The sequence below is a fragment of the Lycium ferocissimum genome, chromosome 6, assembly GCF_029784015.1.
Source record: "Lycium ferocissimum isolate CSIRO_LF1 chromosome 6, AGI_CSIRO_Lferr_CH_V1, whole genome shotgun sequence".
In the NCBI taxonomy this organism is placed as follows: domain Eukaryota; kingdom Viridiplantae; phylum Streptophyta; class Magnoliopsida; order Solanales; family Solanaceae; genus Lycium; species Lycium ferocissimum.
Window position 1 is genome coordinate 26,781,507 of NC_081347.1, and position 16,720 is coordinate 26,798,226.

The 16,720-nt window shown below is 37.0% G+C and overlaps 1 protein-coding gene and 1 pseudogene across 1 annotated transcript; both read right to left on the reverse strand.

Moving 5' to 3' along the window:
• Positions 1-1,683: 1,683 nt before the first annotated feature.
• On the reverse strand, positions 1,684-3,682 carry LOC132059588 (serine carboxypeptidase-like 50; annotated as a pseudogene).
• A 1,505-nt stretch (positions 3,683-5,187) lies between these two features.
• On the reverse strand, positions 5,188-14,171 carry LOC132059587 (bifunctional TH2 protein, mitochondrial-like). Its single transcript, XM_059452233.1, has 6 exons — positions 13,662-14,171; positions 11,312-11,420; positions 7,369-7,653; positions 6,844-7,258; positions 6,475-6,741; positions 5,188-5,805 (listed from the first exon to the last, which is right to left on the reverse strand). Exons 1-6 carry the CDS (start codon positions 13,955-13,957, stop codon positions 5,393-5,395), a joined length of 1,785 nt encoding a protein of 594 aa, XP_059308216.1. The 5' UTR covers positions 13,958-14,171; the 3' UTR covers positions 5,188-5,392.
• Positions 14,172-16,720: the final 2,549 nt, after the last annotated feature.

Sequence of the window (16,720 nt, forward strand, 5' to 3'; positions counted from 1 at the left end):
AGTTGAATAAATCTATGTAGCTTGAGAGAATGTGAGGTGATAGTTTCATGACACTTAGGAATTAAAGATCCAGAGATGTACTAGTTAACAACTTTAACGGTTGATTAGTGTTTAAGCCTGAGATAAATTATATTGGTGGACAGATAGAGCACTAGGACAATTGCAAAGGAGGTGAAATTTTACCATTCAGATAAGAGAGTTGATGAACAAGTTGAATGTAAATGATAACAACGTGAAAGAAGGCTTGGAACTATGCTGTAGTTAGTTTCAGTTTTTTGTTTTTTAGATCTTACTTTAAAGTTAAAAAAGAAATATTCTGAACCCCTTCACATTAATTGGGACAAATGGAGTATTGATTTTGATAAAAATCAATTCGAGTTAATAAGATGTTAACAATGTATTTGTAATACATTACTTTGGATATTGTTGTAAATAATTTTATTTATTAGTATAAAAATTTGAATATTTTAATTTGAAATTGATATTTCTATCGTTAAAAAAGAAAGATGTCTTTTTTTTTTTTAATGAAAATTTTATATTTTTTTCATCTTTCTATGATCTTCAATATTGTTGCTTTTATTGCAATGGCACATATGCCATTTGCTTAGCATATTATATAAATAGAGCCTTTTTTCACGGTAAATTAGAAAACAATAATTAAAGAGCTACACTTGTTTGGGGGGGGGGGGGGGCACGTGTCTTGCCCAAGCCTATCCATAATGTGGTAAATTCCGCGTAGCAATTACACTTGGTGGTCTATTAAACACGTATTTGTCTACATCAGCTTTTCTAAAATATTTTATTAGCAGCATATATAAACAAATTCAGACAAAACTCTTGCTCCTCTTCTTCTTCTCATTTCTTTCTCCCTGTTAACACGTATAACATTAAAAATTACTATGAGTTACTCATAATGTATCATAGATTTTCATCGCAATAAACATAAGAAAAGATAAGTGATGACAATTTACATCAATTTTTCGCTCATTTTTTAATTAATAATTAATTTTACTCTGATTATCTACTTGTTTCCAAGTTGATTGATTGGTATTGTTATTAACATAGGGTAACAACTTCAGATAACTAACAACTTAAGCTAGGTACTACAAACACAATGCTCTTAAGTTGGGAACTATGAAGACAAACTTCAGACATACATACATGTATGAAGTCAAAGTTTTGATAAGACTAACATCAAACATCTATGTCGTAAGTTACTGTCAGACATTCAATTATTTCTTGCCAATAATTCTACAATTTCACATAAAATGTCAGAAGTTTGTTGCTAATTAACTTTATACACAAATTTTGGCAACTTCTCTCACGAATGGCTGAAGTTTATTACAAAGCGACTAAACTTGTAAAATTTTATACATTACGACTATAGCTTAAATGGAGACCCTAAATTCGACTATCAATGCAGTTAGCCTGAATTCCACGCACCTAACCATAAAAGCCCAGCTTAACAATATTCTATTCTAATATATAAAACAACGCACCAATATGATTTTGTACAGAGGCAGATGCAAGCTAACAGCGTTCTAACGATTGATTTACAACATGCCGATGACTAATATTATTTTCCTCCAAACGATTAGAATAATTTTACAGTACATAGAGAATTTCTTTTCGTCTTAGCGGAACTACAAATTACTCGTTTATGTATCTTTTCCTAAAGAAAATTATAGTCCATAATCATTTAGGTAAGATTGAATAAGCAAAGCAAAATGAAGTACAAGTAAGATCGTTGAAGTCATACAGAAAATAGTTTCATGTCAATAGGTGATCCTGTAATTGTAATTGAATTAATTCAAGAAAATCCAGGACCTGAGTCGAAGGAGCTAATTAGCTATGATCATGAGATTAAAATAGAGGATCAATGAAATCACAAACAAAGATCCTTAAAAGTGCTTTAACTCAGTGATAAGTTTTTAGCTCTTTGCAACCCACTTGGAGGACCAACATATGATCTTTAACAAAATTACAACAAACAAGTACAACCTTGTTAGATCCAAAGACGACGACAACAACATACCCAATGTAATCCCACAAGTGGGGTCTGGGAAGGGTAAGATGTACGCAGACCTTACCCCCACCTTGTGGGGTAGGGAGGTTGTTTCCGATAAACCTCCGGTCACTGACAATGCAACTATTACTTCAAATCCAACCAACTCAATCTCATAGGTGATCTTGTTAAATTATGTTAGATCCTATAACACATCAGCCAAATTGGTGGTCAAATTCTCAATTTGAATATCACTAGCAAAAATTCCCTTTTCAAGAACCCAATCTTCAGTCATAGCTTGAGAATTCAATGGCTGATCATGTGGAACCAAATGCCCAGGCACCCAATACTACAACATGACTTAAGTTGCCCCATTTCTGCACATAACCTGCTAGCTCACCATTTACTCTCCAAACTTTTCTATGTGCTTCCAAGAACTTGTTAATTCCCTCCCACTTCATTCTCGTCAACCACGCCTCGGTTGAAACTAAGCCAACTCTCAAATCCAACTGACCTTCATACAACAAAACTTTAGTGTTCTTGACGAGATACTCCGCCATGTACTTCACACTCTTCATCAAATCCTCATGCAATGCTTCCCCCACCACCTTACTGCACACGTTGAAAATGATACTTCCGTTCACACCTAACGCCTTCTTTACCTCGACGTTGTTCAAAAACTTAGCTACCAAATGGTTTTGGTATGGGTTGTGCCTTTCAACGTTGTACAAAGTTGGCATTCCAGTCATGTCTTGTAATGTATTCAAGACTTCACTTCTAGCATTTGTTGCTTCACTCCAATAACCATTCTTTGCCAATGAAATAGCCTTTGTTTGAAGTGACTCTAACTGGCTCCTTTGCTTGTCATTTATCAATCCAAAATAATATGCATTTGCAGCATGAGTTTCCACTTGGCTTACTGGATCAGTTAGTCCATTCCCAATAACAACACCAACCAAATTAATCACCTTACTATGAACAGGCAACTGAGCATTTCTCTTCAACACATGATATCCAATTGCTGGCACATATTTACCAGCATAACTCTCGCCAGTGATGTAAATAGTTCGATCCTTGAACGATGCGTTTAGCTTGATAAACTTCTTGATCGCGATATACAGGTGCTTAGTGACATCTTTCTGGTTCCTTGGGATTTCCTCAGGTGTAGAAGCAATGCTAAATCCAACGCCAATGGGATTATCAAGAAAAAGAAGGCCAAAAATCCGATTCCAGGATCCACGATTAGGCTTGAGCGCGACGTTTTGGCTGTGAGAAGATGACACGCGCCAAGGGCCTAGCTCATTGAAGTTTCCAAGCATAGAAGAGCATCCAGGTCCACCTTGGAGCCAAATGAGAACTGGAGTTTTAGAGAGAGGTAAGGTAAGATTTCGGGCTTCGTAGAACGTGTAGAAAATGGCAGAGTTGGTGGTGGAATTGATGGTGAGGTAGCCTGACTTGGAAGGGAGAGCTTCTTTAGGGAGTGGAAGAGATGCATAGATTGATGAATTGATTAAGCAGTAGTTGAAGTCTTGAAGATGAGAAAAGAGAGGAGCTTGAAATCCATCAATGGTAAGTCTTGATTGGGAATGAGTGTGTCAAGAAGTGGACACTGACGCACTGAGGAAAGAAAGGTTCCAAAATAGAAAAAGAGACGGGTATAACAATTAGAAAAAGTCGTCTCAATTAAATACGGGAAGAGGGGCAAATATACCCTCTCAAATATGTGATTTAGAACTAATATTCCTTCGTTAAAAAAAATGGGGCATATATACCATTAGCCGTTATACAAATAGTGCATATTTGCCCCTTTCTTAACGGACCTATATTTAACAAATTAAAAAATTATTTGCCTTATTTTTTCATTTAAAAATTGCCATGTGGCGTTTAAAAATAAATAGAAATGAAAAAATTGTCTGTCATCTTCATGTTAACCGATTTGTAAATCTCCACCAAAATCACTCAGAAACTTCACCAAATTATCTCAAATTTCAGGTATGAACTTCTCAAGATATTCCCAATCTTTTAAAATAACACTCATACGAAAAGGAACCCGCTTGTGAAAACCAAAATTTTGAATTCGAGCTTCAAGCTCCTTCAATGGCTGACAATTAAATATTGTGCTGGAGTTTAAGAGTATTGCCGCTGCATAGAGAAATTCTGCACACCTTAAGGTTGTGGTTTGAGCTATTTATTGTAAGATTTTCAAAAGAGTACTCCCTCCATCCCAGTTTATATGAAACTATTTCCTTTTTAGTCATTCTCAGAAAAATTGACACCTTTCTATATTTAGTTCAAATTCAACTTTAAATTTACTTTTAATGAAATGATTTCTAGCCATACAAATTTCTATGATTTGTTTTAGACCACAAGTTTCAAAAGTCTTCATTTATTTCTTAGACTTTGTGCCAAGTTAAACACCTTCATATAAAATGGGGATGGAGGGAGTAGCGTTTTTCTTTACTGTTGATATATTACAAAAACAAAATCACCAGCCTGTAGCTTTAAGCAGTTTTGCCTGAAAGTTGGGGAAAAGGATGCAAAGACAATAAAATGATACTTGCAACTAATTTTATAAAATAAGCAAATTAGTAGGTATAAACTGCATCCGAGCCCAAAATTAGGAAAGCCACCATAAAATTGTAATTACACAATTTTGACATGTTTGTCTAACAAAGTAGTAATTACTTGGTCAACATGAAATTGGGCTTAAGTGAGGCCTATTACCACTTCAAACTAATTCAAGGGTACTAAGACCTTCGCATTGTTTGATGTGGTAGCTCAAAAATTACGTGCGCACAGAAAGCACATAAACACCTCATTAGAACCAACAATAATCGTTTCCAATAGCTGCAGAGTCAAAAAGATTTTACAACAACAACATGCCCAGTGTAATCCCATGAGTGGAGTCTAGGGAGGATAGGATGTACGTGTACCTTACCTCTTTTTGTGGGGTAGAGAAGCTGTTTCCTATAAATCCTTAGCTAAAAGTGGGGTCAAAATGATTTTAGATTACTAAAATACAATCCAAGCAGCCTCCCTAAAAAAATGAACAGCGAGAAGCTGTAAATCACCTGGCTTCAAAACCATTGTCCACGTTGCTCATCTGAAAAAGGACATTTACCAAAAAGTATGACCGTAGAAGTAACCAAAACAAATTCAGTAGAACAGAGTAGCCACCAACATTTAATAACATTTGCTGTACTCATATAAAATCTCCAGCCAAATGAATCACATTTACATTTCTGTGGCCTGTAGAAAAACAAAATGAGAACAGAAGTGATCTGTGGCCTGCAATAAAACTAGCCACAAAGCTGTATGTATTGATATACTATGTAAGGTTTTTCTCATGTCCTCCTAATTAGCATGATGAATATGTAACTTGAAGATTTATGATCCCAATACAAAAGCATGTATCTCAGCCCAGCTAGAGGCAGTATAGAGGACACCAGAAAGTCCCTTCCAACTTGATGAGTCTACCCCAGCACACATCTTCTGTTTCTGGACAACACCTGCAAAAAGAGGAACAAAAGAAACACCAAAATGATTCCCCACCCTCCTTAGACTTGAGCTCGAACCAAGCACAATCCCAACATCTGCTTCCAGCAAGCAAAGTAAGTCGCCAACTGAATCCCCAATATATACTGTCAGATTCTTTTTGTCGTTGCCACAGTTCATTAGAATTTTACTGAATGCTTGAACCTTGTCAATGGGAGATTCAACTTTCATAACAATTTCACCAGTGGATAGAGATTCTTGAAACATAAACTCATTGGCATGTACATCCAGATCATCTATGCCCCCTGTTCAACACAAGGTAGGAAAAAGATAACATTTTGATAAGCCAAAAAGCTAACACCACATTGGAAACTACCCACTAAAAGCATTGCAGAATTACAAATGAAAAGGGTAACAGTCCAGTAAGCCCCTCAACTTCAACTATAGCACAAATAAAAAGTGCACACCAAAAGTTCTCTTCCAGACTATATGAAGAGACCATTGACAATGTTAAGATCTCTAAACTTAAGAGGAAAAGATAACTCAAAAAGGGAGGAGAATGCACGACACGAAATAAGAACAGGGTAAAGCAAGGTAAATTTGAAAAACAAGGAAAGATCAGCTTGATCCTCCACTCTCTTTTCCATTTTCCCCCCTTCTTTCTTCTCTTTCATTTAGAAAACTGTTTCCTTCCCCATAGTACAAGAAACGAATAGCAGGTGGAAGAACGATTGGCATGACGAAGACGGACAAATGTCACTTAGCAACCAAAAAACATTCAGTTCCTTACATATCTAGGTGCAACTAAGGAAGCAGAAAACATTCGACTAGTGCTGAAAAGGTAGACAGACCATAATAATCAACCAGACACCAATAATTTTCGCAGATCTAGAGCATCCAACTGAAACATGATGACTAATGCACACATGTTCAAACTGAAGTTCCATTTTACTAAGTTTGTCATTAGCAAATACCTGATGAAAAGGAAGACCTAATAAGGTCAGCACACCAGCAATAGGAGAGGACATGAATGTCTGAATTCAGATTCTCATTTCTTATTACACTCTGGAAAAAGTTGGTGCAACCATCCTGGAGAATCAATCGCTGCCCAGCTCGTTTAATGTCTTCAAGGTTCAGACCTTTCAGTACCCCAGATTCAACCACCCTACTATTCGCCCTTTTCTCAAAATCAGAAAGTTGCTCAAGTGTTCTACGCAGTTTTCCGTAATCAAATTTTTCTGCTGTAAAAGTAAGATTCTTAGAACAAGTTCATTCCAGCTGTTCAGCAATATTATGACATAGGGAGGTTAGTAAACATCAAAAGATTAAGAAAACAGTGTTACCTTTTTCAGTAAGTAACATCTTCTCTATACATTGCTCATACTCTTCGGTGTACTGCTTAGAAAGATCTCCCCATGTATTCCTTAAATCAGCCGACGACATCCTCGCAATTTGATTCTCTGGTCGATTTTGATCAGATTTTGGTGCTGTTATAATTGCAATTTCAGCCAAGATGGCAGAAGAATCAACAACAGTGCATGTCAAATCGAAATCAGAAAATATTGTTAGCCGGTATTCAGCAGGGTTGTGAACTTTTGACAAAGGTATGATAGCGTTCCGAACAAGTGGCTGGGCTAAGAAGAACTCAATTTCAAGTTTCATTGCTTGATGATAAAGCTTTTCAATGATGTTAAGCTCCTCGCCTGTCAAAGAGACACTCAGTTTATCCAACAAGTCCTCTGTTTGTAGAGCTGATGCCTATTGTTCAACAAACAACATACTCCAGTTCAGTTAAGTAAAATGTGGGTTATGTCATAAATATCTTTCATAAGCTGAATTTGACGAGTAAGGAATAAACAGCCACACACCTGGAAACCTTCAGAGGCATAACTGTCAATCCATTTCTTGTATGGATGAACTTTCTCTCCCTCAAGGAACGCTTGCAGCTCCTTACCAATGTAGGCATAAAGTCTCATGCAAGGAGTCATAGCACCTAAAGTATAAGCTGCCAACTTCGTTCTCTCAAATGGTGTGGCCAGTTTAGCAGCTTTTACACCTTCAACCTTTCCTGAAGCTGTAGCTGATAAAAAACCTGTGTACTTCGCCGTTGCAGGGTTAAGAGTGCACTCCTTGACCAGATCAATGCCCCACTCCTACAGAAGTGATTGTGAAATGATTTATTTTCCCAAGCAAGAAGACAACTTTATATGCACAAAGAGAGTTTCGAATATTCTTTGATATATAGGACATAAGATGCAATATCATAATCATTAACTTTTAACAGCAGTTGCTGTCACCTATCAGAAAAAGCACATCTTAGCTTCCTTGCCAAATTAGTTACACTCCAGAAAGATAATGAGAATTTGTTTACCAAACAGAAATCAAGATATAGCACAATATGTAACTATCATGTGTGCTATGTGTGAAGTGCTTAGATATATAATACATCCGGACTATATATACATCTTGGCAGCTCAAATATTAGCTACTGTGAATCCACAATGATCAATCAGTTGACCATTAACCGTGGACATCGTGCCATTGCTGAAGTAAAGCAGGAAACTTCTTGGGTAATCAAGAAGCTTGCCATGATAGTACAGATAAACTAACAGTCTGCAGATAGTGCCATTGGTCCATTCATTCAGAATTTTCCTCTCTTAAAAGGGAGCAGCATATCTTACTCATTCTTTCTTTGCAATAACTCACAAGAATACCAATATGCATTGACTATTCATCAGCATTAAGTTCTACCCAATGCATAACCAATTTTCAACACATGTCCTTCACAGCCCATTAACTTCAAGAAGACCTTAGTGATCCAAGGGAAAAGTATCCCATATAACTATGGTTTATGCTCATTTCAAATGCCTGTGCAGATTTTAGGTTCATCTCCAAATCATGTCTTTATAGGATAAGACAAAGTTATTTTTCTCAGTAATATTAAAAGTCACAATTACCTATTCTAGAAGTGTGAAAATTATGCACAATTTTAATAAGGCAGAATTTTCTTTCAAAGGAAGCAAGCATCATTTCAGATGGCTCGAAGGAAAAGGTAAAGAGATGCGTTTATGTTTAAAATTCTCTTTTATAAATCTTAAGTACATCCTATTATCTTTATTTGTAGCCTCTATTTATACCTTTCAATAAGTTAATTATCTGGTAAAAAGAGGAATATGAAAGAAAAGCTAGCTATAATCTTTTGTAAGCTTAAAATTTCAAAATTATGTACTTTTTGCATCTTATTGATGCCATTTATTGAAACCACTTACTTCATCAAGAAAAAAAGGAATATGAAAGAAAAACTAAAGAAAGATGATGAATTTGGGACCAAAAGAAATAGTCAGAAATTGTTTTGTTCTTTCCGCAAAGAGTGAGGAACTGATTTAAGGAATTACCTAATTATGAAAGAACAATCATTTGAAGGGGAGCCCAGGAGCAACGAAAAAGTTGTCTCCGTGTGACCTATGGCTCAGGGGGCTCGAGCCAAGGGGTTTGAGCGGTGGATCAGCCACTGTTACTTGCGTCACGGTAGGTTGCCTATATTACACCCCTGGGGTGCGGCCCTTCCCCAGACCCTGCGGGAACACGGGAAGCTTGCACCGGACTGCCTTATGAAAGAACAGCACTTTCTTTGGCTGGCAACCACTATTATGAGCTCATGTACATAAATGCTTTATGTACTTACATAAAACCCAAAGTAAAAGAAATAAATAATCATATGTGGACCAAGAAGACTGAGAATGAGAAACCTTTTTTTCCTAAAATGCATTTGATATCCAGCAATATAGTGCCCTAGAAAGATGAAATCCAGAATGAGGCATGAGCTTCTCCGAGCTAAACCTACAAGGATCTACAACAACATTTATGTATTGTGGAGGTAGGTTACTGGGAAAGGAGGACTACTGTAAACTGTAAATTAGTAAGCTCCCATTTCCAATGTGTTTTGATTGTCTTCTTGCTTGAAATACTTTGGGTTTTAGAGACCTCACCACTCTTGAGACTTCCAAAAATTCAGGCTCGAAAGGTTTCAAATGTCAGGGTAGCAAGTATTAGCACCAATCCTTCCAGTTTCAGAAGTCGGTGATAGTAACCTGACCTTTGTAGGATGTCCTTGAAAGGTTAACTAAGAAGCTCTTACTTTTTGGCATCCAACTATTGAAAGATCATTAAGCAGTTAGATGGATGGAAGTATAACTGTTCTTCCTTCTTAAAATATATTGACTAGCACAAAGAAGTGGATGACGTTGATTATACACGTATATGTTAGACCGAGTATATAATTTGACCGACTTAAGGCTTGTTTTGTCACAAGTGTACCAGCACATGTACCGGGTAAACTAGGAACAAACTTATCAATTAACTGAATCAAGGTACCCCATTCTCTTCTTTGTTTCCTCCACTCTTGTAATACTTTATTCTTCGCACTAGTCAAACCATATCGTTTTCTTGACAACTGCTATGCCCACTAAGCTCTCCCTGTATACTGCACCCTTATGTACCCAAGATGTATAAGTAGAATTCACTGAAAACCAATATTTTAAAAATACTTCAATATATATTGACAACCACATTATGTATTGAGACCTCAATGTCCCAACATAGACAAGATATTTTTACATCTACAAGATCATTCACACCTTACATCAAACAGATTTGTTAGATAGTCAACTACCATATGCATATAGAGCTAGTTTTGTGCTAATTAGTTGTAAAAAAGTGTAGAGAATTGTAAGATTTAGAAACCCTGTAGTTATATCTAACCAGTAACTTGCTTTACAAACAATTATTTCTTAGGAAAGTAATATTTAAATGATCGGATCCAAATGTGCAGAATGATTATAAAGGATTCACATAGCTGTCCCAACTTTATCTGGGATTAAAGCTCAATTGATTGATTAATTGACTGATAGCTGTATCCTCACACTCGTGCGTAAATATTCCGTCCACACCCCTACATCCTAAATAAAAATGGTTTAAAAAATGCACAACCTCACATCCACATCTGACAACCATACTTGGTCCACATAATATACTCCTGAATGGAATATGAGAGAATCCATTTCACTAAGTTGTGCGCAAATGTTTATAGCGCCTTCTAGGCTACTAAACTTTTCGAGGTTGAAAGATAGATTAGTTAGGCTCTTAATACACTGATGAAGCCAGATTGAATTTAACAAATGCGCTGGAAATATTTTGAAGGGTGATGATGCAAAAGCTAAAGTTGGAGATGGTGACTTAAGTCAGCACAATTATAAGTTCATAATTAAAGTAATTTATACATCAAAGTTCTCCCTGGCAGCGAAATCCCTGTAAGTTTCAAGATAAATGAACTAGTTGAGAGATATGAATTTACTCACAAATAAACTAAGGAAGAGAATTATGCATATCACATTCCTTTGCAACGAGCCTAATCAAGATTAACACAGTTATGCTTCATTTATGGCTAGCAACTTAGCAAAAGCTCATGCCGTTAAAAACCTGATTATTTGTTTGGTTGCAAAAGCAATATTTTTTTTTTTTTTTTTGTGATAATGGTAACATTTGCAAAAGCAAATTGAACGGACAACATAAATGGGAAAAAGGATCCCACATCCCTTTACTAGTGCATTCAAAACAAGGATCTAAGTTAAACGCTCAGTTTAGATAAAGTCAAAAATATCTTTCAGGACATGTCCCTACTGATACGCAACGGGCAACATATCGTAAAGAAGCAATAGGAAATTTGCGGACATGGCAATCCTAATCACAAAATGGAGAGTGAGAAACTTAAATTTAATGGAAAAGAAGTTAGGTTAGAGACTCATATCTTACTTTTAAAACTGCATCATGCATTTTAAGTTCTTCAGTAACATTCTTCCGCAATTCACTAATGCCAACCTTCGCATCGTCATCGTCAGTACACTCTTCTGCAGCTTCATACCTGCAATTTGTTTCACAAATATTACTTAACAAACTTCTTAGCACAAGGCATGGAAAAAAAAAAAAACATGTTACACGGCCACCAAAGCCCATGCAAAAGCAGATCTTATTAACCCCAAAAATCTATCATTTGTCCAAACATAGAGCACCAAAACCACTAGACCCCAAAATCCTGCATCTCTAGCAAAACAATGTTGCATAGAAGAAGTTCATTAAAAGAAAAAGTACATAGAATTCATTAACCAAACGAGAGCTAAAAATGGGAATAAGGAAAATCCATTTCACACTCCCTATACTATGGATAGGGATTACTTCACCCCTGGGACTTGACTGACTACCCAGACTTCTGGCAAAAAAAACAAAGCACCAACATAACGGATAGTCTGGATGAAGATACTTCAAGGAAAAAAAATCTATACCATTAAGTGGAGGTAAAAGGAATCCTGTAAAAAATAAGAGAGCAAACAAATAGGAAAACAAAAGAACAACCAACATGAGGTTCTTTTAGAAGTTTTAACTTCATACTTGTCGAAAAGAATCAAGACAGATTATTGACTTGTCCCTTTAAAATTACAGCTAGCATCAAAGAGGAATTAAAGGTTGATACAAGAGAAATTCGAAAAAAGCCAAAGAAGCAGAGTATGAAAAGACTATTCGGCTAGTGCTTATTTCTTTTTTCCTTTTTCTTCACTTAACCGGAAAAACATTATTTTCATATATATTTTTTCCCTCCACAACTTTAATGCTTTATTTTACCTGAACATGCCGAAATTCTAGGAGACATTCCCAATGAGTTTAAAAGGGTAAAGTAATTCACTTACCATACCCAGGCTGCAAATTGGAAATCACCCAAGGAATAATGAATTTCATACTTCTTTACATTTTGGATAGAGATTTAAGGTACTACTTCTAGTACATTTGAGCAACTAACAAAATTAAGATAGTCTTCTATGTAAATGGACTAAGCCACTATTCTTTCAAAGGTTAGATTGCCATTCTCTATCTTTTTATTTGTTACCTCCCAGAAAATAATGTCAAGAAACTAAAATCCATTCCGTAAGTCCTTATCCGCCAGGAGAGGAAAAAAAAGGTTATACAACAAAGGCGGCTCTTTCTGAATTTTCGTAAGCAACGGAATAAACAAAGTAATACAACAATAACTACGCCTCAATCCCAAACAAGTTGGGGTAGGCAATATGGATCTTCATTTCTTTATTTAAGCTCATATCATATCATCAACATAATAAATAAAATAAAAGTGAAAAATGCAACAACAACATACCCAGTATAATCCCACAGGTGGGGTAATAAAAGTGAAAAATACGTTAAAAATTATATATAAAACCTATCCTCAACTAGTAGCTATCACCTATATGGATAATCTTTCTTCCATTGTGCCCTATCTTTAGCTAAGTCTGTATAGATACCAAGCATTTGCTGGTCTTTTGAGACCACTTCCTTCCGCGTAATTTTAGGCCTACCCCGTCCCGTTTTGTTAAAAGGGAGTACTTGTAAGAAAATAAAAAATAAAACCCCCAAATAAACACAAATGACAAAGCGAGTTATTTCACATTTACTCATACATCATTTCCACCCGCCAAAGATTAGAGTACCAGAAAGAAGAAAAACATACATAATAACTGAAATAAATTCTACAAAAATTTATAATTTCAAACAAGGGTGTTGGCCAGTCAAGAAGATGAATGTAGTGGAGACGAGGATGCTCAAATGGATGTGCGGGCATAATAGGAGAGATATGATTAGGAGCAAAGTTATACCGGGCAAGGTGGGAGTGGCCTCTGTGACAGACAAGATGAGGGAAGTGAGCCTGAGATGGTTCGGACATGTGAAGAGGAATAAGGAGGTGTAAGAGCTGAGAGGTTGGCTATAACGAGAGTTAGGAGAGGCAGAGGTAGGCTGAAGAAGAACTGATTAAACAGGACATGCCACAGCTTCAGCTTACTAAGGACATGACGGAAGGATGGAGGTCCAGTCTTAGGCTAGAAGATTAGTTTGTAGTGGCAGCGGGAAGGGGCTAGCCTCCTCTCCGCTTCTCCTTATTATTTCCACCCCACAAATGTAGGGGTAAGGTCCGCCTACATCCTACCCCACTTGTCGGGGTATGTTGTTGTTACCAATCAAAGATTACAGTACCAGAAGAAAATCAAACAATTACTGAAACATTTTCTAAAACAACATATAATAATCCAGAAAAAAGGAGTGAGAGAGTGAAAGAACTAACGCTTGAACAAATGCCTTAAGGAAATGAACATCCTGAGCAATGTAATGTCGGAAAGTATCAAGATTCAGTGTACCAGAACCCAAACAAACAACAAAAGGAGTGTAAAGTGCAAAAGTAGACTCTTTCTTGAACTTGATCCAACATCTCCTTGCTATACCAACACCACTTTCCTCTATTGGAAACTTGTTAGAAGCCATTCTATGACTTACCCTCGATCCCAAATTGGAGAAATTGAATAATGGGTTTGGTAGTTTATTAACAAGAAGTAGAGGCGATAATAATAATAAGAAGCGCATATATATGGCAAGGTTTATAAATTTTGGGGATTTATGAAATTTGGGATTGGAAAAGTTTTGAGTGGTTTGTAGTATTCTACATTCTGTATAGCAGACTGGATTTTTGGTTTTGGAAGGAAACAAAGGGAGTGTGCGGGGTTTGGTAGTGATTTGCCACCTGGAAGTAGGGTCGGAATGGTGCGGTAGATACCAATTATAAATTGAAATTGTTTTGATATTATGGTATCTGATATGGTATTTGATATGCATTCTGAACAAATATAATATGCAATACGGTATGCGGTACTTATAAGAAAAATATTGAATATCATGTCGAAATATTCAATTTATATATATTAGTAATATAAGAATGGTAAAAATTAAATACTGGGTTTGAGATTTTTGGGAGTCTATTAGCAAGAAGGGGGCAGGTTTTATTTGTGGGGGATTTATAAAAGTTGGGATTGAAAATGAAGTTGGAAACATTTTAGTGTTTGTAGTATTCTACATTCAACATGGAGTGAATTTTTTGTTTTGGAAGAAAGGAAAAGGCAAGAAAGTGTGGGTGTGTGTGTGTTTTTTTGGCGGCCGGGGGGGGGGGGGTGGGTTTTTGGTAGTGATTTTCCACTTGGAAGTAGGGTGGGCATGTGTAACAACCCGTTTGGTCGTTATTGCACTTTTGACCCATTTACTCCCGTTGACCCTTCCTCGAGCCCTGTTAGTATGATTTTGACCAGCGGGATGGCAGCACAGTTCCCGAGGTAATCGGGCGAGTTTTATTGTGAGTTATGAGAATTAGAGCCTTAAAGTGAAAAACCTTTGACCAATAGTTGACTTTTGGTTAAACGGACCTTTTCCGAAAATACGTCGATTAGTGCGAGGTCCGGAGGGTCGATTATGATCGCGGGGTATTTAGTTAGCCTTCGACGCACTCCAGTATTGGGCGTCATTGGTCGGGAAGTTGGTTTTGGGTCGTCAGTCGACCCCGTCACGTTACGTACCTCCGATGGAAATTCCAAGGCTACGGGTGAGTTCGTAGCGTGTTTTTACGTATGTGTGCATATATGTTTTATATCTGGGAGGTTTTGGGTGGATGTCGGGATTTGGGGTGAAACTTGGTGAAAAACTAGAATTTTGCCGTTTCATCGTGCCCCGCCCGGCCGAACCCGCTCAAGCGAGGCTTGGCACGCAGTGCGCCGGGGAGCTTTTGCCATTTTACTACGATCCGCCTCCGCGGATGGTCCTCCGCCGAGGCGAGTCCGCGGAAGCGGAACCCCTTCCGCTGGAGCGTGAATCGCAGTATCAGAATCATTAAATGCCCTAATTCGAACCATTCATTTCTCATTCCCAAAATCTATTCTCTAAGTGGCTCAAAGGTGACTGTTGTATTAAAAGTTGATTCATCTTGGGGTAAGTCTCCTTCACCTTGTTCATGTCTATTAACCTTCCTAAAGCTTGAATCTATAGTGGAATCTAGTAAAGCTAGTTAGAGAAGATGAGTCATAAACCTTAAGTTTGTTAATTGAATTTTAGGCTATGAATGTGAGTTTATTTGATAAATCTTGCTATTCTAATCATGGAATCTTGTGAGTTAGTAAATAATAAGCTTGAATCTCTACCTTAGGTTGAGGAATTGATCATGGAAAACTAGGGTTTATGCCTAAATTAGAGTCTTCTCTTGAATGATGAAATTGATCTAGAATTGAGCTTAATTAGCAATTGAAGAGTAAAATTGAACTTCTAGAACGTTGGTTACCTATTTCACTCTTAAAATACCCGTTTTACCCATGTGAGTCCGATTTCTCTCTTTTCTATAGTTGATTTTCAATTGGAACGAATGTATAGCAATATGGGTACCGTTAATCCCCGTTTCTGACTGAGATTTCGATAATGACTAGACTTTGAGTATTCAGAGGCTCTTCAGAAGGGCAAGGCTCACATTTGACTTCAAGCTTCGTGGTATGTATGTCGCATCGAGGTAGGTTGTACTACCTTTTGTTAGACTTCAATTATCGAAGCATATGTAGAAGTTAGTTATTGACGGAGAAAGCATGTTAAGCCTTCTTATTGCCCGTTTACTACGTTGTTTTTTGTGATGCATTCATCTCTCACCTATCTTTTCACTTATCATAGATAAAGGAAGAAAAACAATGTAGGATTGGTATTGTGATGTATGCTCTTGTAGAGGCACGAATGAGATTTGATTATGATTTACACTTGATATTGATATCATGCACATCGTTCATACACATTCTACGTGATTTGATATTAAAGCTAATAAGTGAGAAAGTGAAACATCCGAGGTTTCTTATTGTGGTGCTTGCTACATGCATATTTCATATGGCATCTAATGCATATATTATTGATGTTACCTATGTGGTTCGAAGGAAAATTGTTCGGGACATGGTATTGCACATATTTGGGGATAAATTTGTATTAGTAGTTGATTTACGGATGTTGTTATGGTTATTCATCCCCATGATCACACATGAATTCGACATTCATGCATGCATTTCATCCTGCGTAATGTGATGTGATCCCAATGGATAAATTGATGGAAAAAGATTATAGAAACGTATGATGTGAAAGTGAAAGATGGAAGTCATCTTTGTGTCGTGCGAAGGTTCAAAGGTCGTGGAAGTCATCTCGGGTTGTGCGCGGGTTGGTCGGTGTTGAAAAGTCATCTTCCGGGTCAAAAGTGAGTGACTGGCACATGGACTTCTGGCGGTCCCTCATGAGTCATGACTATCGAGATGTGGAGGTTTTCATTAGTAGCACGTGTAC